The sequence below is a fragment of the Leptonychotes weddellii genome, chromosome 3 (genome assembly GCF_054177405.1).
Source record: "Leptonychotes weddellii isolate Sample4059 chromosome 3, ASM5417740v2, whole genome shotgun sequence".
Classification (NCBI taxonomy): domain Eukaryota; kingdom Metazoa; phylum Chordata; class Mammalia; order Carnivora; family Phocidae; genus Leptonychotes; species Leptonychotes weddellii.
The window spans coordinates 51,530,319-51,557,245 of NC_138371.1; the positions used below are offsets into that span (position 1 = coordinate 51,530,319).

Here is a 26,927-nt window from a genome sequence, read left to right on the forward strand (position 1 = left end):
TGATAAGCAAACTAGAAAATATGTATGGTGATCCCTGCTACTTAGAAATACAAAGCAGTATGAAGGTCCTGCTGTTATATGTAGAGTGGTCAGATAAGGGCTCACCAGTAAGGCAACATTTGAGCATAAATCTGAAGAAAGTTAGGGAGCAAGCCATGTATATATCTAAGAGAAGAGCAGTCCAAGTTCAAAGGCGCTCATGCAGTCTTATGCTCCAACTGGTGTGTCTGAGGAACAAGACCAATCTGACAAAGCAGATTAAGGAAGTGAGTGTTAAGAGATGACATCAAAGATAACCAGGAGATCATGTAGGACTTCCAGATAATTTTAAGGATTCTGACCTTTACTTTGAGTGAGATGAACAATCATACGAAGGTGCTGAGCTGATTGCTGGAATCTAATATTTTAAAGGATTACAAGCAGCTATACAAAGATTAGACTGTAGAGAGTAAAAGAACAGAAGCAGAAGCACTAGTCAGAAGGATTCTGCAACAATCCAGGCAAGAAATAATGGTGGCCTGGATTAAGACAAGAGTGCTGAAGGGAACAAGAAGTCAGATTCTGGCTGTATTTTTAAGCTAGGGCCAAAAGGTTTTGCTGACAACTGGCTGTGAATATAGGAAAAAAGAGAGGACTCCAAAGATGGCTCAAAGTTTCTGACATAAACAACTAGAATAATGGAACTGCCATTTACCAAAATAGAAAAAACTGTGGGATGAGCAGGTTTTGGTGGGAAGAGGGAGACTTGGGAGTCTTTAAGATGGACTTCTCTAATATCACTTAGTAGACAACTCTGCTCTCTTTTCAAAGACCTGGTCACTAAGGCACAGTTATATGCTTTGAAACCATATAAGCAATTCTACTCAAATGTTGAGAAGCCCAACCTTAAAGGCCATCCTCATTTCTTTTGTGGAAGAGGTGACAAAAGTACCTATAAATCCGTATAATCTTTGTCAATATTTTCCTGCAAGTATGGTAGTATTGAGGTGTTAAGAAAAGGGTAGAGCTATTATTATTATGCTGAATAAAAACACAACCAAAAACAGTTATCTTTGATCTCTTCTGTCCCCTGCATCTACAGCCCACTAAGTTTAAAAACTGAAAAGTCAATATCTAAAACATAAAAAGAACTAACATAAGTTAACATCAAAAACAAACAAACAAACAAATAATCTGGTTAAAAAGTGAGCAGAAGGGGGCACCTGGGTGGCTCACTCGGTTAAGTGTCTGACTCAATTTTGGCTCAGGTCATGATCTCGGTCATGAGATCGGGCCCCACGTTGGGCTCCATGCCGGGCATGGAGCCTACTAAAAAAATTTTTAAAAAAAAGGAAGAAAAATAGAAATCCTCTGTATCAATTTTAAGAGTCAATAAGGAACGATAGGGCTAACAGAGCAGCAGTCTTGAGAATCTCAAGTTCCTTTACCTCATAAGCTTTCTCATTTTTAAAATGAATACAATTAATTAGGCAGATTAACTGAGGTACTAATATGTAAACATTTTATATACTACCTGGCACATAGTAGTTCAATATATATAAGGTATTATTAAGATTAACAGTAATAATATTAGTAACAATATTCATTTATCCATTTGTAAAGGAAGAAAGACTGCTTAACCTTCGTGATTTCAAAAGAAAGTTGACTTCACTTATTACCCTTTAATACCTCCTTAAGAGAAAAAGATAAATAATTTCCTTTATAATCAAAATAGTAAAATTGTGCATAAAATAAAAAAATCCCTAAATAGATGTTAAAAGGATAAATAAGCGAACAGAACCAAAAGTACTTTTTTAAAGAATAATAAGGTAAAGAGTAAATAATGATTTCTATGACTGCAGTATGTACCTTATATAAAACCTTTTAAACAAGGCAAAAATAAGTGAATAAAGATGTTTTGATATTAACATAAACTTTTATTTTATTAATAATTTTTCAAAGTCACACATACTGATGAAGCTGATAAATGAACTGATAAAAGGCCTCCAGAATGTAAGCTCTGTTAGCACACACTGACCATGTCTATCTTGTTCACTACTTTATCCTCAGCATACCATAGGCTCTCATGTAACATTTGCTCAATGACTAAGCCATAGGTATTCACAATAATAAATGAAAACATACCTAAATTTGTAGAAAACTAGTAAGCTACAACAAAGATTAGTATTTTGTTATTTTATGGAACCAAAGCTCACTGCATTAAAAAGTTAAATGTAACTCCTGTTAAATTCAGAGTTATTTTTAAAAATCAATAAAATGACAAATATATCCATAAGCAGATAACGTTTTAGAAAAACAGTAACAGGAATTTAACTTAAAAAATTATCAGAAACCACAATTCAATGAGCATAAATAGCTTTAAATAGAGCAAATCTGGTATCAAAAACATGAAATGAACAATGAAAAGAGAACATATGAGACAGATCACATCAGAGAATAAATCTCCCTTAACACAACTCTCACCTGAAAACTACTTTTGAATATCTGACTCAACTTTAGATACATCAACATCTGACAGCTGTAGAAAAAAAATCAATTCACAAAGAAAGCAACAAAAAAAAGATAACCAGAATAGGAAAAGATACAAGCTCTCCCTGTTAGAATTAAATATAAATAAAAGTACGTTGTAAGGTCAATATTAAGTATAAGGAGCTATAAAATAGTCAAAGGCACAGAGAATAATTCCTATAACCCAAGAACCTAAAGCAATACCAGTCACATATTTGGCACTCAATAACGAACAGTTTGGGAGTAAAGAAAGGAAACTACTTTTTTTTGAGCTCCTATAATGAGCGTTTTATTATTTACAGATAAATACTCCCAACTGAGAAAAACAACAACAACAACAACAAAATCCAACAAATTTTAAATTCTTAGGACAAGCTAAATAGCAGACGGCAGGGATATGTAAAAAATAGAAATTCTCATTTCTAAAATGAATACAATTAATTAGGCAGATTAACTGAGGTACTAATATGTAAAACTAACTAATATGTAAAAGTAGAAGAACAGAATGTAAATTTGAGGCCATACACTAGCCTGTGTATATGTATTCATTGTGATAAACTAATAGTATCTCAACACTGGATCACTTACCAATAAACAGCACCAACTACCTTCTTTCCTCTTCTTTATTCCAAAAACAAAATGAACATTTATTTGTCTTACAAATTAAATACAAAAGAATACTCTTTGTATTTAAGCAATAAAATCAACATTGCTTGCCAATAAAAATATAAAAATACTACAAAATTTTAAAGAATTGTTCCTGAATGTTTAAAAGATCAGGTGCCTTACACAGATTAATATTATGGAATTTAAGGGATTATAAACATAGCTTAGCTTCTAAATGTATGTAGATCCCATTAACAAAGTTATCCAAATTCTAGATAGGGAAACAAGCAATTTTCAGTCTAACCATGTAAAGCTATCCTTAGAAAGCAGACTTTGGATTTTCTTCTTTAGGACAAAGCTTCTATTCATTTCATAATTAAATTTGAAATATTTCATACAAGAATTCACTAAGGACTATTCTAAAGCATGCAATTTCAGGGCACAAAATGAAAATGGTTCTGAATTTTAATTCATATCTTATTCTACCAGGACACAAAAGAAAAATCTGTGACGACAACCAAAGAATTACTTTCCACCTTACTGAAGAAGCATGTTTTAAAATTAAAAACCATGCACAAATCTACCTACAAAATGATTCATTTTTTATATCAAACAGCTGCAGACCCTGTAATTGAAATAATGTATCTAAGGTTACAAATGAAAAGTGTTAGGTATCATTCCTGAAGTGACAGATTAAGTTCCTAATCCAGTTAAAGTAATAGGCATATTTGTAGTTTAACATAAATTAAGACCTTAATTATATTTGTGACTATTTTAAACAAAATAACAAATTCCTTTGTACCTGAGAATGTAATTTATAGCAAAGCCAGGTTCATTTTCCAAACCAATCTATTTCACACTGAGGAAATACCCTGGTATAATGGTGTAATGTAATTCTTGTTGTGGAATGTTGAAAGAGTAGATACACTAAGAGCACAGAAGAGGTTTGAAGATAAATGAAGATGCTATTCATTCAAGGGTAATTTCATCTTAGAACTATATGAAAGATGTTTCGTTCACACAGGCTAGTGTATGGCCTCAAATTTAAGTGTATTTTCAGCTCAAATATAATGCTGCTAGATCGATTATGCTGATACTGTATATCTAATAATGAAGAATCCTAGCCCTTTTCTGTTTAAAAAATAGACTGTCATTTTTTCATCTTACTGCTATGTCTTCATTGTTCTGTTTAACAGCAACAAATTTTAAAATCCTGCTCGCTATTTACTTTTTAAACAGAAAAGTATATGGTAGATATTCTAACTTGCAATCTCTCCTGACTGCAGGAAAGTGCATTTTTGCTAAGTTAAATACTTATGTTAGTAAACCATTACCCTGCAAAATCATTTTATTTCACTATTTACTAAAAATGACAACTCTAATAGCCACCTAATTCTATTTTGAATATGCTTCATTTTTACAAATCCTATAAGACTAATTTAAATATTTTGTATATACCATACCACTTATGTTGAGTAATTAATATTAATACTGAAAATGTTTTTAATCTGCTAAATTCTGTTTGTAATTTAAGTTCAATTTTAATTATCTCAATTTAAATTATCTTTTCTGAAGATCATATTTTATATATTTAAATTCTTCCAAGTTTTATAAGCATAAATCATCAAAATACTTTAATACTGCTGGTATATAAAAGGTGATATAAGACATTCAGTCTGAAGAATTTAAATTCAGTGATATCAAGAAAACATCCTACAGCCTCCCTTTTTCTCATTTTACTAAAATTCTACTGAAAAGGATTTTATAAGTCCCCTTACGTAATAAACATTCCCTAAATTCTCTCTACCTCTAAGCTTTCCTTTCCTTCTTCTAATCCTGAAAGTAAATACAGAAGCCTCATTTTGCAGAGGATGATCAACATGAAGGGATGAACAAACTTCAAAAAACTTTTATGCTCCATGAAACTTTAACTTACATCAATTTTAAAAATGTTTTTCATAAAACAGTATTCTCATAATTCTCTATTAAAACATATACAGTGGTGGCATCCTACTTGGATTTTTATCAGGATTGAACACTTAAAAAAATTGTATATAACCATGAACAACTTGTTTAAAGAAAAAATGTATCCAACCAAACTGAAAATTCAAAATCATTTCCTCTACCATTCTCAAGGTAAGCTGTCCACAGCAGCCATCTGAATGACAAGACATGTTTACAGTGGATGTATTTTCATAATCACTCTTATTTCTCCAATGGCACAAATGACTCACAGTCCAAAGGAGAGAGAGATACTCCTCTCTCCTGCTCTTCCCAATCACTACAGGAGGATATTATCATTTAACTGCTAATTAATATGTCTACCTAAAAGGCATCATTTGCCAAAAGGAAAAAGCAAGGGTCAGCTAACAATTTATCAGCAGATGTGACGTGTAAGTGTTCATGGCCCAGAATTAATAGGGCCTATAAAAATGCTGCCTTTTTTAAATGAGACAACATATTCAACAGAAAAAAAATAGTTTTTTTGTTGTCTGCTCTTTCATTTTTAGAGACAGAGTATTCATTCACAAAAAGTAGGGTAATGAGAATATTAAGTAGAATAGTGATACTTCCCTTAACCTGAGCTTAAATGTTACTTACAGGGAGTATAAAAACTGAGTAAGTAAAAAGTAGCATTCTCTTTTATGCAGCATTCTAATAATGACCATCAGTTTGAGACACTCTCTAAAAATAAATTCAAACTTTTACAAAAGATTAAGCCATACAAAAAAGGAAAACAGGTTTCTTTTTAAATTGGCTTCCTATAATAAATAACATCCTTTCTAAAACTTATTAGAAAGTAACAATTTTATTATATACATTCATAAAATATGCTATTGCTATTTCTATTGCTTTCACTTTTTTCAAAAGAATTTCTCATTTATTATCTAACTTGAACTTCACAATAACTGATAATATAGGTAAAACTGCCTTTATCACATTACAGAGATCCAAAAGCGGAGACACGTTTATCTTTCACATCTTAAAGTAATCTATAAACTGTAAGATATAACTTGCTAGGAAGTGTCAGAAATGATTTTCGAATTCAATGTCCACTTATGTTTGAATAAAAATTCAAAGATCTGTGTCCCTGGACTGAACTGATGATATGCAACAAAGTATTATAAGCATGAATTCTTGACTCTAGACTCCCCCTGGGCTTGCATTCCAGCTCTACCAAGTACCACCCATGTATGTTTGAGCCACTTGCTTAACCTCTTCACTTTCACTTGCTAATCTGTAAAACAGAAATACTACTACTACCCACCTCCTAGAGTTGCTGTGTGTGAAAGTTACCTATGATACATAAAGGTACATTTAACAAGACCTGGCACGTGGAGTAAGTGCTGTGTACATTTTAGCTTCAGTTATTATTGTTGTTCTTACTAACATTACCTGCAGAATGCGAATTATAATAGCACCTACCCCTTAAGTTGTCTTAAGGATTAAATGAGCTAATAAGAATTAAGTGCTCAGCATAGTGATGAGCACATGGTAGGTACTCAACCATTATTGCTGTTATTGTCTGGTTACACCTCCACACTCTGTGAGCTCTTTGACCTTGGGAAAAGCTCTTTAGTTCCAGTTTCCACAAATGAGGTTCATAATAGTCCCCTACACCAGGGTTATGGTAAGGATTGAATGAGATACTTCACATAAAAGCTCTCAGTAGAATGCCTTAAACAATAAAAGTATTCAATAAAAACTCACTTTTAAAACAAATCTTATTCAGCATTCTTAAAAAAAATACTTTGTTTGAATTAAGTTTTTTAGGTATGGCATGAATGTTACACAAATTCAAGTATGTCCCCCCCCAAAAAAATGTTTTAAAGATTTTATTTATTTGAGAGAGAGAGCATGCGAGCTGGGCGGAGGAGCAGAGGAACAGAAGGAGAGGGTGAGAGACAAGCAGACTCCCGCACTGAGTGCAGAGCCCAACAAAAGGCTCCATCCCACGATCCCAAGATCATGACCTGAGCCGAAACCAAAAGTCAGACGCTTAACCGACAGAGCCACCCAGGTGTCCCTCCAAAAAAATTCTTAAACCTAAAATTTATTTTAATTACTTCAGTGTGTTTAGGCATTATAAAGCCTGCAAGCTTCCATTCCTCCTGCTGACATTGATTATACACACTTTTGTCAATGAGTAGGAAAGAAGGAAATAATAACCAACATTCATTGCATATTTGCATTGTGCCAAGTACTTTTCTAAGTACTTTACATATATTATCACATCCAATCCTCATGACATACAATAAAATAGCTGTTATTATATCTCCGTTTTACAGATGAGGAACAGAGTAATGTTTTAAGGTATACTGTATTTGGAAGAGACCAACTCCCATTTCACTTGGTAAAGCTACTATAAAAGACAGCATATACCAAATCAGTAAAGTCATAAACTTGAAGAAAATAAGACATTTTATTCAGAAAAACTGAAGGGAAGTTCATATGCATTTGCTCATACTGTATTTCTAGATATGTGCTGTTCAATACAAGAGCCATCAGCTACATGTGGCTACTGAGCACCTGAAATGTGGCTAGCACAAATTGAGATGTGTTCTAAGTGTAAAATACACATCAGATTTTGAACTTAATATAAAAAAGTAAAACATCCCATTAATAAATTTTGTACTGATCACATGTTAAAATGGTAACATTTGGATACACTGGGTTAAATAAAACATGATTAAAATTCATTTCATCGGGGTTTTTTTACATTTTTTAATGGGACTACAAAATTTTTAACTACATATGTGCCCAACATTATATACACTACATATCTATTGGACAGTGGTTCAAGTTTAGGAGGTGAGAGAGTAGTAACAGAATTATTTTTTTTAATTTAAAAAATAACAGATTTATTGACATATAATTTATATACCATACAATTCATCTTTTTATTAAAGTGTTCAGTTCGATTTTTAGTATATTCATAAAATTGTGCAACTATCACCACTGTCTAATTTTAGAACATATTCATCACCTCAAAAAGGAACCCGGTACCCATTAACAGTTATTCCCAATACCTTTCACTTCCTCTTTCTACCTCTCCCCAGCTCCTGGCAACTACTAATATACTTTCTCTCTCTGTGGATTTGCCTGTTCAGTAACAGAGTTATTATCAAAATTCTTTTCCCAATTACACACACACAAATTGATTATACAGTATCCACATACTGCTACACACCCCCCACCCCACACACACACACTCTGCTCATGAGAACCAGAGGAGCATGCTACGCTAATACTATACTATATTCAACATACAAGATTGTTATATGACTAGACAAACACTTCAGGTAATACCAATACTTTGTGGATGAGGGGGAAAAAGTAAATCTACAAGGAAATAACAGCCATGGGGGAAAAATTTATTTTCTTTTAAACTGAAATCATAAGGGTTCCTTTAATCAAAAAAGATCTAACCACTTAGTTCCAGGAATATAATAAATGCCAAGTCTATGTAAAATTTAAATAAAATTTAAATTTCCTGATGGCTTAACTGGCAGACTATTAAAATATCTGATGCTTGATATCTGGTATCTTCTAGAAAATATCCAATTTATGGATACCTGTCACATTGTTTTGATCAATTTTACACATTTAACTGATTTTTCTAAACGGATACTGGTCCACTATATAGAAGAAAATTACTCCATAAAGTTTACATCAGATATCTGGAAAAGTCACATTTATAGTCATGGCTACTATCAGCTGTCAAGTCAAAGAATATTGAAGAAAACTAAGAATTTTTAATATATGCTGGTTAATTTATCATCTAGGTGACATATGTAGGATAACAAAAAAATTGAAATGGTTAAGCAAATTCTGCATTTTAAAAGGTTCTCTTTTTTTCTGGTTTTATTGTTAATTGTAACTATGATTTGAGAAGCCATGGTGAGAAAGTAAATTAATAGGAACCATAAAAACAGAGTTGCTAAATAAAGTACACACTAAGATTTCTTTTCTCTTCCCTTCCCCAGATTATTTAAAACATTATTATTATTTTTTTAATGATAACATACTGTTATCTTGGTTTGTACTGAAAACTAGTTCATTCCAGGGCTTCTCAACATTGACACTATTCACCTTTGGGGCTGGGTAATTTTTTGTTGTGGAGAGACTGTCCTGTGCATTGTAAGCTGTTTAACAGCATCCTGGCATTTACCCAGTAAATGCCAATAGCACCCTCCCCAACAGTTATGACAACCAAAAATGTCTAAACACTGTCAAATGTCTTCTGTCGGGTAGAAATCTCCTTCAGTTAAGAACCACTGCTCTATTCCTTCTCAAAAATACCTTTCTACTTGGTGAAAATTACATCAGTAATTTTAGGTCTTTTCATAGGAGATCCCCAAATAGCTTCAGCAAGGAGATCAGTAGACCCCCTGAAACCATATGCAGAATAGCTTAGGTATGTGTCTATTTGTGTGTGTATGCTAGAATGTTTTCTGGAGAAATGTTTCACAGTTTTCATGAGGTCTTGAAAGAGTTATCCCAAAAATAGCAATTAAAAAAGGGTTAAGAATTAGTGTTTCAACTAAAATATTCACGGTGTTAGAAAGCTATTTTTTTCAAAGATAAACATTGAAAATTCTATTTTATACACAGCAAATAATTTGTTTGTGCTTTCAGTTATCTGGCGAAATTGCTTTTACCACACTTATAAACCTTTCACTTAACAAACATTTACCGAGTACATCTGGTATGCTACGCCCTGTGTTATTAGTATCTGAAAGCCAAATTTAAATTCACCCTCACCAAAAAAAGAAAAAGATTAATAGCAGTATAAAGTCCACATTTATTGCATATAATCAACTGAGAATTTCTGCTTCTCAAAAGTTAACATAAGAAAAAAAATTCACTAGTTATAATTGTAGTATCTAAAGATAAAATAAAGGGGGGCATCCGGGTGGCTCAGTTGTTTAAACGTCTGCCTTCGGCTCAGGTCATGACCTCATGAGGCTCAGGTCATGACCTCAGGGTCCTGGAATCAAATCCCACATCAGGCTCTCGGCTCAGTGGGGAGTCTGCTTCTCCCTCTCCCTCTGTGCTTTCGCTCTCTCTCAAATAAATAAATAAAATCTTTAAAAAAATAAAAATAAAACAAAGGTAAATAAATAAAATATATGTAATTTACATTTTTGGTAAAAAGATTTAAAATAAATCTAAAAGAAAGAAACTTAGCTACTCACAGATACTCATATGAATAAATTATTGTCCAAATACCTTTCTTTCCATCTTTTCCTTCTTTCCCTGCCTTAATAAAAACAAAGATATACTGAATGACATGCTATCAGACACAGTAACTAAATGCAGAGAATATCAAGTTGCATAAAAAAAATGTGAGATGACCCAAGTGCTTACCATCATGCCTAGAACACAGCAAAAGCTCACAGGCTTTTCTCTTGCCTTTCTTTCTGTCCTCCAGAAGCTCACAGTCCCATCTCCAAAAATGCCACATGTCTTAGGTTTCTCTTTTAAGTTATTTTAGTGCTGCACAATAAAATCCTCTTTGTGATTCAAACTATGTAAGCTAACACTAATAACAGCTACATATGCAAAATGTTTGAATAATTTTAATTCTATAATCTCCATAAACATTTCTCTCCCTTTTTCTTTAGTAAATTGTGGTGTATTCATACAGTGGGATAATATACATCAATAAAAATGAGTAAATCAGAGGTATATCTATCAATACGGACAAATATAAAAAACCAAGTCAAGTACCAAAAAAACAATCAAACACAGACAATTTGTTAAATTTACATGAATTAAAAAAGCAATCTATAATACTAGTTACTTTTGTTCCCTTCTTATGTATGCATAAGTTATCTATAGTCCCATCATATGATAAGCAAATTCAGGATAAAGGAAAAGAAGGAAGAGGAAAACAGAATCAGTGAAGATTATACAGAGCCCTTTAGCAATATCTGGAAAGGTTTGGTTGTTTTTTTTTTTTTAAGTTTTTATTTTAATTCCAGTTCGTTAATACACAGTTTTTAAAGCAACTATTAGTTTTTAAAGCAAATAATCCCCAAATATTCTATTCTTCCTGTGGTGTAGTTTAAAGTTTACAGGACCACTAACCTTTCTTGGATTATACAACTGTGGTATACAACATAAAGAACTACTGCATTCAATAAGTGGTTTGGGAATAAGAGACACTAATGTAATCAATAAATATATAAGGAATAGCTAGAGAAGAGTATGTCTGCTTCAAGATTAACAAATGGATTAGGCTAGAATGAGCACAGTGAAAGAATGATGCTTAAAAATATGTGGTAAATAAATCTTTACAAATAAGTTAGAAAATAACTGTGTCCATAAATGAACGTATCACCACAAATAATCAATACCATATCTAGCCAAAAGCTACACTACTAAGAGAATATATTTAGCATATAAGTGATTTTTATAAAAAGAATGAAGACTTTTATTTTATATACTGCAACAATTAACTGAAAATATTAACATAATAAAATTACACTTCACAGAAGAGATGTTATATTGATAATGGTAAATCACACAGAAAAATCACAAACTGCCTGGAGAGGAAAAAATAATTGCAACTCAAAAGTGAAAATTATTACATTATTTCATATTTACCTGCACAGCAAGAGAAGCTGCATTGTCAGAAACCAAAATTTGCTCCCCTGTGGAAATACAATGAAAGGTCTGAGTCAAAAGTGAGATTGCTACACAAGCAAAATATACTTATAAATATTTTTATTTTAAAACACTATTCCTATTTTTAAAAATAAAAGGTACAGCCTTTCACCAAAGTAACTATGAAGTTCTATATGAACGCTATTGGGTAATTATAATTCTGATTAAATTATCACAATATGTACATAACATAGACTATTTCCCCTAAAACTATTTGATCATTTTTCTCATTTTATCAACAATATTTAATGAAAATCACTCACTTAAAAACAAATTCGTTTTTCAACTTTTCAAGAAATATTATTCCTCTTCTTTTCATTAAAATTAAGTAAAATAGTATGTGCTCAAACCCCTCTAGTTAAAAGTAAAAGCATTCAAAATCATATAAAACCTGCTTGCAGTTAATATTGCACAGTGTGTCTAGGTCTGTCACACAAAAGAAAGATGACAAGTTTGCTGCAATAAAAATTCCATGCTTAGAAGACTAGGGCTGCTGCCTATTAGTCTTCATTACTTTGCAGTCTTCTGACAACTGCAGCAGGCTGCTGAGCCCCAAATGGGGTCCATAATGTGATCTGATGATATATGAAGAGCTGCTAAAGGAAGCCTGAACCATCCTAGCCTATACATTTTAACAGTTCCTTTTTACTGAGAGCCCACTTTACCACAGGACTTCAAAACTCTGCTGTGTCAGCTACTGGCGCAGTAAATGTGCCAAGTGCTCCTGCAACCAATCATTTTACATGGCCTACAGCAGCCCATATACTGAGTCCGTAATAACTAAGGACCTTACAGGCCATGAATAGTTGCTTCATACTGGCAGATACCAGTTTAGGCAAAATCTCCTTGACAAAGTATACAAGAGAAGCCCTTCTTTACGTTCTCTCAGAAGTAAATGATATTATTGAGGGGTTGTGGTTTTTTGGTAACAAATATATGTTTTTTAATTTATTTATTTAAAAGATTTTATTTATATATTTGAGACAGAGAGAGACAGAAAGCACAAGCAGGAGGGGGGGGGCAGAGGCAGAGGGAGAAGCAAGCGGACTCCCCGCTGAGCAGGGAACCCGATGTGGGGCTCCATCCCAGGACCCTGGGATCCACAACCTGAGCTGAAGGCATATGCTTCTTAACCGACTGAGCCACCCAGGCGTCCCTAGATATATTTTTATACGTAGCCATTTTTAATTGTGAACAAGTACCTACCTTTCAGTTGCTGATATAAGGTAGCATTTTCAGGCCAAGGCTCTGCAGCTGTGGAAACAAGGCAGTGATAATTAGATACATAAGGCAAAAACATATCAATAACCAAATTAATAAGCACAAACATTTGCCTAGAGCATTTAAGTAAAGTCAATTGCCAAGGTTACCTTAAATATGGCAACTAATCACACTACCGTAGGTTGTATGGTATCCTGTATAAGTAGGTTAGATAATTTCTTTTAAATGCATGTCTGGTTTATTTGGTAGGGAGTTGTATTGTTGTTATTTTAACGGAGAAGAGGTGGAAGACATCTTGCCCAATCAAAAGTGAGAATTTAAAAACGAAAACAGCCTATATGCTACTCTTCCTTTAGCTCCCAAACACAGACATTTCCAAAATGTTACTTACAAGATACTTAATTTGGGGGCAACTGGCTGGCTCAGTCAGGACAGCGTGTGATTCTTGATCTCGGGGTTGTGAGTTCAAGCCCCATGTTGGTGCAGAGATTACTTAAATAAATAAATCTTTAAAAAAATAAGATACTCGGGGCGCCTGGGTGGCTCAGTTGGTTAAGCGACTGCCTTCGGCTCAGGTCATGATCCTGGAGTCCCGGGATCGAGTCCCGCATCGGGCTCCCTGCTCGGCGGGGAGCCTGCTTCTCCCTCTGACCCTCCTCCCTCTCATGCTCTCTGTGTCTCAAATAAATAAATAAAATCTTAAAAAAATAAAAAAATAAAATAAATAAATAAATAAATAAATAAGATACTCAACTTGATTCACTATCAAAAAAATAGTGAATCAATATTTTACTATAAACTTTAACAAAGTTAATTTTCAAACGGATAATACTATATGAGAGAATCAAATAGATCTCTTTCAAGCTATGCATCTTTCCTTATAAGCTGGTAGTATTTATTTATTTAAAGATTTTATTTATTTATTCATGAGAGACAAGGAGAGAGATAGGCAGAGGCAGAGGGAGAAGCAGGCTCCCCGCAAAGCAGAGAGCCCGATGCGAGACTCGATCCCAGGACTGTGGGATCACGACCTGAGCTGAAGGCAGACGCTCAACCGACTGAGCCACCCAGGCACCCAAGCTGGTAGTATTTAAACATACAGAAGAACCCTGTTGTATTATAGAACATTCCATTACCTTGAACCCACCACCACCACTCCACAAAAACAAAGTGGAATAGCATGATGAAGCAGTAAGAACCTACAATGTGAAATAAAGCTAGTAAAACTAATATTAGGCCTGAAGTCAGACTTGACCATAACTCTCAACCTCTCACTGAGATGCACTAAACAGTCCAGGGAGTAGGGGGTAGGAACTCCTTAATTTGCTTTAACTCATACTTTAGAATGAAAAGGAAAAAAATCATATTATGATAAATTATAAATGCTACTTTTGGTTTGGTCTGGGCTATGCAAAATTAGACTCATATTTAGGGATAATACCATGAAAACTTCGAGCAAATAATGTACCATACACAGTTTTGTATGCTGTTGCTCATAATATTATACATATATATAAAAGCTACTGAGTTTCAACTCACATACCAAAAAGGCAGTAAAACTAAATATTATATGTTACTGTAAACTTGTAACAAAGCAGAATTTTAATAAGAACCCAATTAACCTGGGTAAATAGTTTTTAAAATAAAAGTCAAGGAAACAAAAACAAGCTGACATCAGCAAATTACTAAAAAATAACCTTTTAGGATAAACTGTATGGTCAGCACACCTATACCATTTACATCTATATGAGAAACAATACAATGAGGTTCATTCGTTGTAAAATCCTACATCATTGAAGATTCAATTATTTTTAAAAAGATTCAATTATATGCATCTAAATCTAATTAAAGCAATAAAGCATAAGAATAAAATTTACAAAAATTTTGAAGATACTGAAACTAAGTTTCTTGAGGGCACAGATGTGTCCCGTCTGTGTCTGCTACCCTGTACCGTGTTTTGCATACATTAATTGTGTGTAGAAAGAAAGATTAAACCTACCACTCTGTTCCCTCAACATTCTGGCTAATCAAAGTTTTACTGAACTTAATATTATATAAAGCAATGGGGTGTTCTAATTAAATATTCTGGCAATTTTAACTTATGGTTAGCTAGGTTTTATATGTACTAGACATGGATTACAAGTTTTCAAAACAATGGAATAACATACACTTAGCATTAAGCATATGCTCAATATAATTTAAGTATTCTCTGATTAATCAGAAGCTACTTTACTACTCAGCAATATAGCAGAGTTCTCATATAAGCAGCAATATGAGTTCTCAATGACCAGGTAAAAGTTAATTTATTATCACCACCATGGATTCTCCAGATCTAATACAACAGACATATGTGAAAGTAAAGAAACCTGATCACCAAATAAAAATAAAGAAGTTGCCTACAAATACTAAAATTTCTGTTATTAATAAGAATCTAAAGATGGAAACTGGGGTGAAGGGGTATGTTTTCCTTGATCCAGTATACAAAATATATTCCAACTCAGAATTTACTGTTGAAAATAAATTCTCAGAAAGTAACTCTTCCAAAACATCTGATGTTATCTTCACAAATAGAACCTATCATTTAAAAAGAGAAGGCAAGTAGGTTGATATAACCCTATATATATATGTCAGTTTAGCAGCATGGCATTCCAGTTTATCCATGGACCAAGAGGCAAGAAATGGTGGTGGAGTATGCAAGGAATGATCAACTACCTATCTCACCCATGAGCAGCTCAAAGTATACAAACATCACCGATTTAAGTGCATCACCTACATGAACCAGCTCAAATAATTACATTTTAAATATGACATGGGAGAAGAAATAGCTAGAGTGTTATTCGATAAAGTGCCAAAAGTGAAAATCCTAAGTGTGTGGCATAGCAATGGATCTACAAACCAACCATGCAAGTATCTTTCCAGGAAATGAACTCTATTAACTGCCTTCATAAGTAAATCCATGAATCATGAACACTATTATCCACACATGACAAAGAACAATGCCTATTTCTTGATTTGGATAATATTAATGAAGTTTTCTTTACCGAGAACACTATTACATGAAAGACAAAGTCCAAAAATGCAACTGCTTCCCTATTTCTCTTTCCCAAGGTTAGGCAAGTCAATACCCACCCCTTACTCCTGAGCACGTGAAAAGAGGGAGATTAAGAATTTATAATTATAGTGCTAACAAAAGACCTTAAAAATCTGTAGCATTTAAAAAGAAACATCTTAAACAATAATAAAACATTTTTATCTGTTACTAGTTTTACTTCCATTGACCTAAAACGTTTTAGACCATAAACTAATTCCATAGTGAACAAAATTTCATGACTCATCTATGCTATTTTCAACTTCTACCACCAAAAACACTCCCAGAGTGAAGTGCCTTTTTAAACTTGCCTTTGGGAAAGACCAGCTTTAGAATACATACAGAAGGTGAAACTCAAAGCTTCTGAAAAAAAGTATGGTAGGAAATGGGGGCCTGGGGACCGAGAGAGACTGCTGTCCAATGTTGTCAAGGTACAAGATACTGGTATTATGAGCACATCAAAAGTGAACTTTATGCTTCCCACACATCAACAGTTGGTGTGGATCTTGGAATAAAGATCAGATTCCTCAATTTGACCTTACACATCACCCTCTCTACCTCTCTACCTCTCTGGCCTCATCATAACTCCATTCCACCTACTCTCCACTCCAGTCACACTGGCCTTCAGCCAGTTTCTGGATGCACCATGTTCCTTCCTGCCCCAGAGATTCATCTGTGCTGTATCTGGCCTGGAGCTATCTCCCACTCCTACTGTGTCTCAGCTCAAACATGCTGAGATGTTGGGCCGGCTTCCTGGATGTGCCACCTGAGCAACTGCACAGGGCCAGTGCTTAGAAGGGCTCTGCATTTAGCTTCATGTTCTGCTGTTAGTCTTCGAATTCTTTTAAACAAGGGGCCTCATGTTACCATTTTGCACTAGACCCTACACATTCTGTAGCCAGTCCTGTCCTCGGGGCAGCCTTTATTGACCCTCCCTGAATAGTTCAAATACTCTCTTTACAAGCTTGACAGCACGCACTGTCCTTTGTACCACTTACCACAGACAACAGTTTTACACTGATTTGAGGACTGATTATCTCTCCTAATGGAACATAAACATCATGAATCCAGTGTTCCTTTCTGATCTTTGCTTACCACTTCATCCCCAGAACTTAGTACCTAATCAGTAAATGTTGGCTGAATAAATGTTATTATTACCACTATCAGTACCATTATTAACTCTGTACTGTTTAGGCTAACAATGCAGCAGAGAAGATAAAGAAATTACACAACATGGCCAAAAAAGGGAAACTTGACCAGGAAAACTTTTATACTACAACCAAAAACACAAATATAAAAACACCAAACAGCTGCCTAAATAGTTGGCAGAATCTAATTCCATAAACTAGTTCCCACTTGATATTACTGTTGTAGCCCTCCTAAGACTAACCCAAGGCCTTCAGTTATCTGACGTGTCATCTCAGTACTCCCCTTTCCACAGCCTACACCTCTAACCCAGGCACCACCACTTTTTAAAAACGTCCCCATCAATAAAAGATTTGAGCATTCATACTCAAATAGATTTAGATATCACATGGTCAATACTCCTAAGCCAACAAATCATGCACATTATAAAGCATATATGAAAAAAGAAATTAGAGTTAAAAAATAAATTGAAGTCCAAGCTCCAATACTTTCTTCCTATACTTCAAAGGACTGTCTTATGTCCACAGGGGGTATACACCCCACTCCACTTTGAAAAACACTGCTCTAATTAAATAACTACTTATTTGACATTTTAGCAGGGAACCCAGCCGTTCATATACCCTTGAACAAAGATGAGTCCTCCTCTATTCTAGTGAAATCATCTTTTTTGACTATGAGAAAAGGTTGGAAAGAATACACACAAATTAATGCGGGGTAGGGGGGAATACAACAAGACCCTCCTATCCTACCAGAGTACCTAAAATTTCCCCTATATACTTCATACTTTCTCACCTTTGTGACTTTGCTCAACTTTTTCCCCTCTGTCCAGAATACTCCCTGCACCACCACATACCCAAATCCTATACCTTTTTCAACACCAAGGTTAAATGCCACCTACATGAAGAAGGCTTTTGAACTGAACAAATTTAATTTCTCTTTTATCTATACTGTCCATAGCAGTTTGTACTTGTCTTATATTACTTTCCACTCTGTTCTATTATTATGTCAATATTTTATCTTTCTCAGCAGTAAGTCCCTAGAATGTGAAAAATCCTACGGTCCTGAGACCTTACTTATTAAAGACTTGGCTTCTCAACTGCTCTAAACTGAATGTGGCATTTACAGTAATATATGTTAAAATATAAAATACAAATTAAGCTAGATTTAATTTTTTTGTCTAAGTATCATTTAAAGCTAATATCTTTATTTCAAGAGTTTCAAAGTAAACTATCCACCTTTCAGAAACTCCTTCATAATAAAAAACTACTACATCATTTTCATAACACAGCAATAACTTACTCTAAGGTACTTAGTGACCGACATTAATTCATTATCTCAAATTAGAATGACTTCTTAGTCCTTAGCAAAAGACCCATGAAAGTTTTTATTATTTTTATAAAGAAAAAACATATTCCTATTTTATAGATATAAATAAAAGAACATCTAGAAATAAAACAAATATCAGAGCACATCATAGCTAATTTTCTATACAACAAACTTTGTTAAAAGTCTTTTACCTACTTAGCCTTTTACCTATTTTCCAATTCTGCAGAGGCAAAATTGCCATGGTTATTTCACATTTAGTGTCTTTTTTACCAGAAGCAAAGGACACACCTCCTAAAGTTTCAGTCTTCAATGGAATGGGAGTTTTTTTAACCAAATGAGTGTTTTTAAATTTTTCAAAGACATTTTCTCCACTCCTGTTAAGAATTTATGTTGGAGAAGAACAAAATTTTTAAAAAAGGGCAGGGGGAGCGCCTGGATGGCTCAGTTTGTTAAGCGACTGCCTTCGGCTCAGGTCATGATCCTGAAGTTCCACACCAGGGTCCCTGCTCAGCGGGGAGTCTGCTTTTCCCTCTGACCCTCCTCCCCCCATGCTCTCTCTCTCAAATAAATAAAAACCTTTAAAAAAAAAAAAGAGGGGGGCGCCTGAGTGGCTCAGTCGGTTAAGCGACCGACTCTTGGTTTCAGCTCAGATCATGATCTTCTCATGGGTCGTGATACATGTGGGGCTCTGTGCTCAACAGGGAGTCTGCTTGAAGGTTCTCTCCCCATGTCCTTCCCCCTACTGGTGCATGTACGCTATCTCTCTCTCTCAAATAAATGGATAAATCTTTTTTAAAAATAAAATAAATAAATAAAAATTTCAAAAAGAGAGAGGATACTCTTGGACTTTTGAAAGCTGTAAGATAAAATAAACAAAAGCATAAATTAATAAATTAGTGTTAGAAATACAACACAGGGTAAAACAATATCCACAGCCCCCAAAAATACATATTTGCTTCTCACTTGATTATCTTTAAGGTACCCACTATTTTTAAGCTTTATCAACCAAAACAATATAACAACAACAAAAAATCTACTACTAGTCAATTATAACTTATAGAGAAATAACTACTGGCCCATAAATTCACATATATATATATATGCCTACGTCTCTTACACATGCTACATTTTACCTGCAATATTCTGTCAAGTATCAAGTTGGGTCATTCTAGGGGCAGATAATCTATCTATGCCATTCAATACAGAGTATTCCACAGTATGAAAGTGCTATGACCTAATAAACAAGTTTAATTCCAAAGTCTATTTCTTGATGATCTAATCTAAGTGGACAAGGGAAGGGCCATGGAAAGAAGTGCCCTCTGTTGTTGTTTTTTAAGTTCTGCATTCTTAATGCACAACATGACTCTTCTGGCATATGAATGTAGATGAAGACATAATTTGTAGAATAATAGGCACTAATATTACATGCTGTTTCAGTACTGTCATATTTCCAATCCATCAAATTGATTAATGCTATAATAACTCTACACAACCCTATCATTTGTGCACTAATGAAGTCAAACCCAGTTTATCCTTAGGCAACTAGATTCCAAAAGCTCACAGATGTCATCTCTTCAGCTTCCTAAGACTATTTAGACAGTGTTATACAAAAGGAGTAAGAAACACGTATAACCTATCTCCAAATTTGGGTGGCTTTCTGCCAAAGGTATAAATGCAAATACTACTGAGATAACAAAATATTCGAAAAGCATTTGGCAGCTCACAAACATGGACAAGTTACTGCAAGACACAAAGAGAAAAGAAGGAAGTAAGTTTACTAGTTTGACATAATTACTATGCTGATGATCTCCATGATAGCAACACAGACAACTATCAAGTTTTAGGCAGTTATGACATAAAGCTTTCATTTAAAATAGATTTCTAAGATGTCTAGACTTTCAGTTTGATGACATGGAACTTTATCAAAACTAGAATTTTAAGAACTATGTGTTAGATTTAAAGCAATTCAACCTGCAGACTATAGTATAGGACAATTCAAAGATAACCCTGTATCCAAGAAAATACTAACCAAGGAAGTATTAAATAGCAATGTCCCCTGAGCTGTTTCATAGGGGATGTTTAAAGATAATACACAGAATGTATAAGCAGGAAGTGACTCTTACCACAAAAAGAGTTTAAAACCATTCTCCCATCACCTCAATAGTCAGAGATCAATGTTCATGTCAGAAAATGGCTCATGTTGGAAGTGCAGTGTCATGGTGTCACTTCCATAAACCTAAAAACACTGGCAGGTAAGCTTTCTATAACATGGTGGTAAGGCTACTGTCTTAGTCCATTTGGGCTGCAATAACAAAATACCACAACTGGGTGGCTTATAAACAACAGAAACTTCTTTCTCACAGTTCTGGAGGCTGGAAGTCCAAGATCAGGATGCCAGCATGGTCAGGTTCTGGTGAAGGTCCTCTTCTGAGTCTCTGCCTTCTGTTCTCACATGGTGTAAGGAGCTAAGGAACACTCTGGGATCCCTTTTATAGGGGCAATTAAAATGACCCAAAGTGAGGGCACATGAATGAATGATAGAGTAGAATTCCTAAGCAAGGCAAATGAGTTCTAATAACCTGTCATTCAGAAAGCAGAGGACAGAAAACAAACAAATTGAAAATTCAAGAATAGTAGTAGAGGGCAGAGCTTCCCCTTCACAACATTAGGCCCCAATGAAACTAGAAAATAAAGAGAATCTATCTCCTTCCGTCAAACACTACCTAAACTTCTATCTAGGTAGATAATGATAATGGTGATGACAGCTAAGATTCCCCAAGACTCATAAATCTTATATCCAGAATACATAAAAAGCTATTACAACTCAATAATTGAAGAAAACTAACACAATTTTTAACGGGCACAGGATTTGAACAGACTTTTATCCAAAGGAGATATATGAATAACCAACAAGCACATGAAAACATATTCAATATTATTAGTCATTAGAGAAATGGAAGTCAAAACCACAATAATGAGATACTACTTCACACCCACAGAACGGCTATCATCAACAAGACAGAAATTTAAAAATGTTTAAAGGATGTAGAGAATTTGGAACTCACACACTGCTGGTAGGAATATAAAAAGGTTGGCAGTTTCTCAAAATGCTAAACACAGAATTACCATATGACTCAGCAATTCTACTCCTAGGTATTCACCCAGGAGAAATGAAAAAAACATATCCATGGGAAGACTTGTACATGAATGTTCACACCAGCATTTTAACAATAGTCAAAAAGTGGAAACAACCCAAATGACCAACTTCTGATGAATGGATGAACAAAATGTGGTATATCCATACAATAGAATAGCATGTGGCAATAAAAGGAACCAAGTATTAACTTCAAAAGCATTATGCCCAGTGAAAGAAGCCAGTCGCTAAAGAAAACAAATTGCATTATTCCATTTATATGGAATGTCAGAACAGGCAAATCTACAGAGATAGAAAGTAGATTAACGGTTGTTTCAGGCTGGGAATAGAAGTGACTGTAAATGGGCAAGGGATTTCTTTTTGGAATGATGGAAATGTTCTACAGTTTGTGGTAATAATCACAACTATGTAAATATCCTAAAAAATCGATGAATTGCATACTTTAAAAGCATATGTAAACTATACCTCAATAAAGTTGAGGTACATGAAAATTTAAACATTCTTACTGTGTTTATTGTGCCCTTAAGTGCTTGACATGTTAACTATCTCACAACTTTATGAGGTAGACACTATTATTATTATCCCTATTTTAGAGTAAGAAAACTGAGGCACAAGCATAAGTAATTTGCTCAAAGTCACAGTATTAGAAAGTAACAAGGGCCAGGGTCTGAACCCAGGTAGCCTGGCTCCAGTCAGTGAACATACAGCTGTTTCAGCTAACCTCTTACACAGCCCACAAATAAACATTCTTGGGTAATAATTAATTATTAAATTAAAGCAATTATAATCATCCTACAACAGTAGTTCTCAACCCTTAGTAAGAATCATCTGTGGAACTTCGTAAAATTATGTATTTCCACCAAACCCTAACCTCTGAGATTCTGATACTGTAGAGATGAGGACCAAGAATCCAAACATGCCACAAGAACTCCCAGTAAATCTGATGCAGATGGTCTGTAAATACCACAAAAAAAGACTGTCCCTGGGACACAGAATACACCTGATAGAAGATTAAGTTCTTTTCACCTCTTTCATTCATTTGCCTCAGGGAATGTGGTAGTGAGGACCTGTGTGGTTTAATTTATTCAAGAAGATTTTTGTCCATCTTATTCTACTTAAATATTTGCACATATGGCTTAAAGCCATGTTTTAAAACATGCCTTAGTGACATGTTGCAATTTTATATAGTGTTCCAGAGTAAGCCTTTAAGATTAATGAATCGAGACCTCACTTATTTTGGAACCAAGGTGGTTAAATGATAGTTTTTCCATTAGATGTAATAAATAAGGAAAGTAAAATTAAGTTAGTCATTATGAGGCTTGAACATGAGCCATCTAAACCTATCTATGTGAAACTGGAGATCAATTTCAAAAAGGATCAATTTCATAAAACTAACAAACTTCTGGAGGTTAACAAGGGTCAAGAAAACTAATTCACAGCATCAACAAGCCAATAATTGAGGCTAAAGTGGATACAAGTTGAATCTAAAACCTTCCATTCTTTCTTAGTAAGTACACATCATCTTCCCAAATGGTCATGTTTAGACTTTGTCACATTATAAAAATAATCAGCCATTTTTCATTAATTTCCAATTAAAAGCAGGCCAACTACATGTGATTATGGATATGAACCTGGTAGCCAGGACTCAAAATTGAATTCTCTTTTAAAAAATGGTAAAATTCATAAAGAATAAACAATGACACCGCGTCTGAACTTTTCTCAGAAATGGAGATGAATATTAGATCAACAGCAGAACTATACAAAAACAGCTGATTATGATGAAAAGTGCAATTTCTGGCCAAAAAAACCCAGAGAAGACAAACAGCCCCACACAAATATCAGACCTCAAAATTGTTAACGATGTTAATATTTAAGGTGTAATAGTTCTCCAAATCTAATCCTAGAAAATGGAAAATAGATGTCTCTCAAACTAAGGAGCAATTCTCCCACTACTTTAAATCAAACACAATCACTGTAGTAACAGGACCTATGTTTTTAAATATCTACTATGTGCTCACTACTCTCAGTACTCTACATATACTCAGTCTCTCACATCAAGCTAGGTGACCATTCCTTGCCACCCCCTTTCCATTCAGCCTTCCTCACTCCTCCCAGCTAGCCATGAAACAAATGATCCTACAATGGATTTAATGCGTCGTCATACCTCCTAAAATCTTGGCAAAACTGCAAGATTCCCCAAGAACAAAAACAAAAAACAAAACAAACAACAAAAAAACAAGAAACAAGATAACATAGCCCAACCGTCACAGAATCCTTCATGAGTAAGAGCAAAAAGGTAGAAAATCCTCAGAGACATAGGGAAAATACATACTAAAGGCATTTAACTAAACATAGGTTTTTATAAACTACCAAACTACCAAAATATGATAAAAAGACAAATATGAATATAAAACTATCATTGCTCTCTAGGATCTAACTTTGTTGAGTGGGTAAGAGAGCATGAGGGGTTTGGGGGGAGAACAGGTGACTGAGATACATATAACCACTTAGAATACAATGAGTGAGGGGCACCTGCGTGGCTCAGTCAGTTAAGCATCCGACCCCTGGTTTCAGCTCAGGTCATGATATCAGGGTCCTGAGATCAAGCCCTGTGATGGGCTCCACGCTCAGCTCAGAGTCAGCTTGTCCCTCTCCCTCCCACTTTGCCCCTCCCCTTCCCCCTTCCGTGTGCACAGATGTGCTCTCTCTCTCTACCCGCTTCTAAAATAAATAAATATTTTTTTAAAAAGTTTAAAATACAATAATACAGGTGGTAGAGAAAAACATAGGTCTTAAAGTCAGACATATCTGAGTTCCCCTCCCAACTCTACAGCTTATTATCTGAGTGATCTTGACCAAGTTGCTTAACCTATTCTTGCCTCAATTATGTAAAAAGGGGAAATATTACCTGTAATATTCATCTGTAAAAAGGGGAAATATTACCTAAATCATGTAAGTGCTTTATTACAATTTCTAGCTTACAGAATATATCAATAATTAATACTAACAGAAGTGTCAAACCAAAAGTACATATTCTGCCTGAGGAAGACAAGAAAGAATTCACAAGAGATAAAATCTGAACTGGGTCCAAAATATAATCAGAAGTGTGCCAAACAGAAGGTGAGGGGCAGGGAGAGGAGCTGAGATGTTTACTAAAAATCTAACACCCCAATTCAGTTTGAGAAGGGACAAAACATGCTCAGTAAAGACTTCCTAAATTACCATTTCTATTAAGCAACACACCACTTTATATTGAAATTATCCATTTCAATGGATGTGTCCTACATAAGAATGTTAAGTTCCTCAAAGGCAAGAATTGTTTTACTATTCTAGGTAACTCAGCACCTAGCGGAGGACCTGGTGCAAATTAGGTACTCAGTCTAACAAATAAATATATTCTGTAGGAATCAAGCAAGTCTTTTGCTATCTAAAGCCTGAAAGATACCTGACAGCAAAAAGTTGCTATAACTGGAAATAAAACCATCAAAGCAAATTAAGGAATGATTACATCTCAATAATATGTACTAAATTCAACAGTGGAAACTCATAAACTCACTTTCTCTCCAAATTGTTTAATGGTTCCTAACAAGAGGTGCACAGTCCAATCATCTATGAAGTGTTTTAAAAATATACCTAAAAATTGCCCTAGAGCTGCCCTCAACCTTCACATATAACGAGCCTTTGGTGAGAAAAAAGGGAACATGTGTGCAAGTGCGTGCATGAGGTTTGAGATATGCCATGTAATACAAGCATGGCTTGTTTTAGAAAGCTCCACAGATAACTGACTGTAATGTGCAATAACACCCTACCATTTTACACACCACTCTACCCACACCCACCTCTCATCCACCCCATCTTGTTTTAGAACCTGTATGAATGGGACTAGTCCGTTCCCAGATCTAATTAAAACAGACTCAGCTGACCCCTCTGCACCAGTGTATTACCACATTGTCCACTGTGGCATATTTCATTCTTAAAAATGGCCACAACAGTATAACCTGTGCTACAAACTCTTCTAGAACCTCACCAACAACCCACCTACCCCATCCGCCCATCAAGAGGTGAAGTTGGGGCGCCTGGGTAGCTCAGTCGTTAGCGTCTGCCTTCGGCTCAGGTCATGATCCGAGGGTCCTGGGATCGAGCCCCGCATCGGGCTACCTGCTTGGCGGGGAGCCTGCTTCTCCCTCTCCCACTCCCCCTGCTTGTGTTCCCTCTCTCACTATCTCTCTCTGTCAAATAAATAAATAAAATCTTTAAAAAAAAAAAAAAGAGGTGAAGTTAAATCCCCTCCCCTTGAATCTGGGCAGACTTGTAACTCTGGTGTGACAGACAGAATATAGCAGAAGTGATGCTTCAAGACTTCCAAGGCAAGGTCATAAAAGGTGATGCATCTTCTCCTTTGGTAACTTGAACAAATGCCTTTGGAGCATTGAGTAAAATGACTGACTACTCTGAGGCTCCCAGGCTCCAAGGAAGCCCAGGCCACATGGAGAGGCCATGTATAAATATTCCAGAAAACCACCACAGCTGAGTTCCTTGTCAGCAATTCTTAGACATGTGAGTGAAGATGCTTCCAGATGTTTCCAGCCCACTATTGTTGGACCCCTAGCCTTTGAGTCTTTCCAGGTGAGGATCCAAACATTGTGAGGTAGAAACAAGCCATCTCTCCTGTGATCTGTCTGAACTGACCCACAGGATCCATGAATATAATAAAATGGCTGCTTTACATCCCTAAATTGTGGTGTGATTTGTATACTACAATAGTAACTGAACAGTTACAGTTTTGATAGTTACTATTAGTTACAGATCTATCATTAAAGACAGAATTAAATATTAATCCATCTGAATGAAGCCTCAGAATTAAATCAGTTACCAAGCTGACTCCTGACCATGTTACATTTATAAATTCCATTCACTGCTTCAGGCATAGATTTTGACATTTCCACCCTCCCTCTAGTCAGTGCCATTTTATTAACTCATTACTTGAAATTTACCTTCGTGATATCTCACTCTCCAACTTCCTGGCCACATCTTGGCTCCCTGACCTCCAGTCCCCAGAATTTGGAACCCAGTGACTACAATGGCTTACCTCCATCAGAAACTCTGCTACATTATTCAAGAAATGAGAAAAAAAATAATCCAAGAAAAAATTGATGTAATTATGCTAGCTAAACTCAAAGCTTACTATAATCTTTTTGTAAAAAG

General features: G+C 34.9%; 1 protein-coding gene across 4 annotated transcripts in view; it reads right to left on the reverse strand.

Annotated features, from left to right (window-relative positions):
• MTX2 (metaxin 2) overlaps positions 1–26,927 on the reverse strand; it is a 61,519-nt gene that overhangs the window by 24,713 nt on the left and 9,879 nt on the right. For 2 of the 4 annotated variants that reach the window (XM_006739531.3, XM_031034750.2), the window contains exons 2-3: positions 12,994–13,041; positions 11,728–11,774 (exon numbers count right to left, since the gene is read on the reverse strand). In XM_006739531.3, coding sequence (XP_006739594.1) covers positions 11,728–11,774; positions 12,994–13,041 — 95 coding nt within the window. Of the gene's footprint in view, positions 1–10,347; positions 10,379–10,485; positions 10,615–11,727; positions 11,775–12,993; positions 13,042–26,927 lie in introns of those variants that run through there. The other 2 variants (XM_081814126.1, XM_031034749.2) reach the window with 2 other exon arrangements.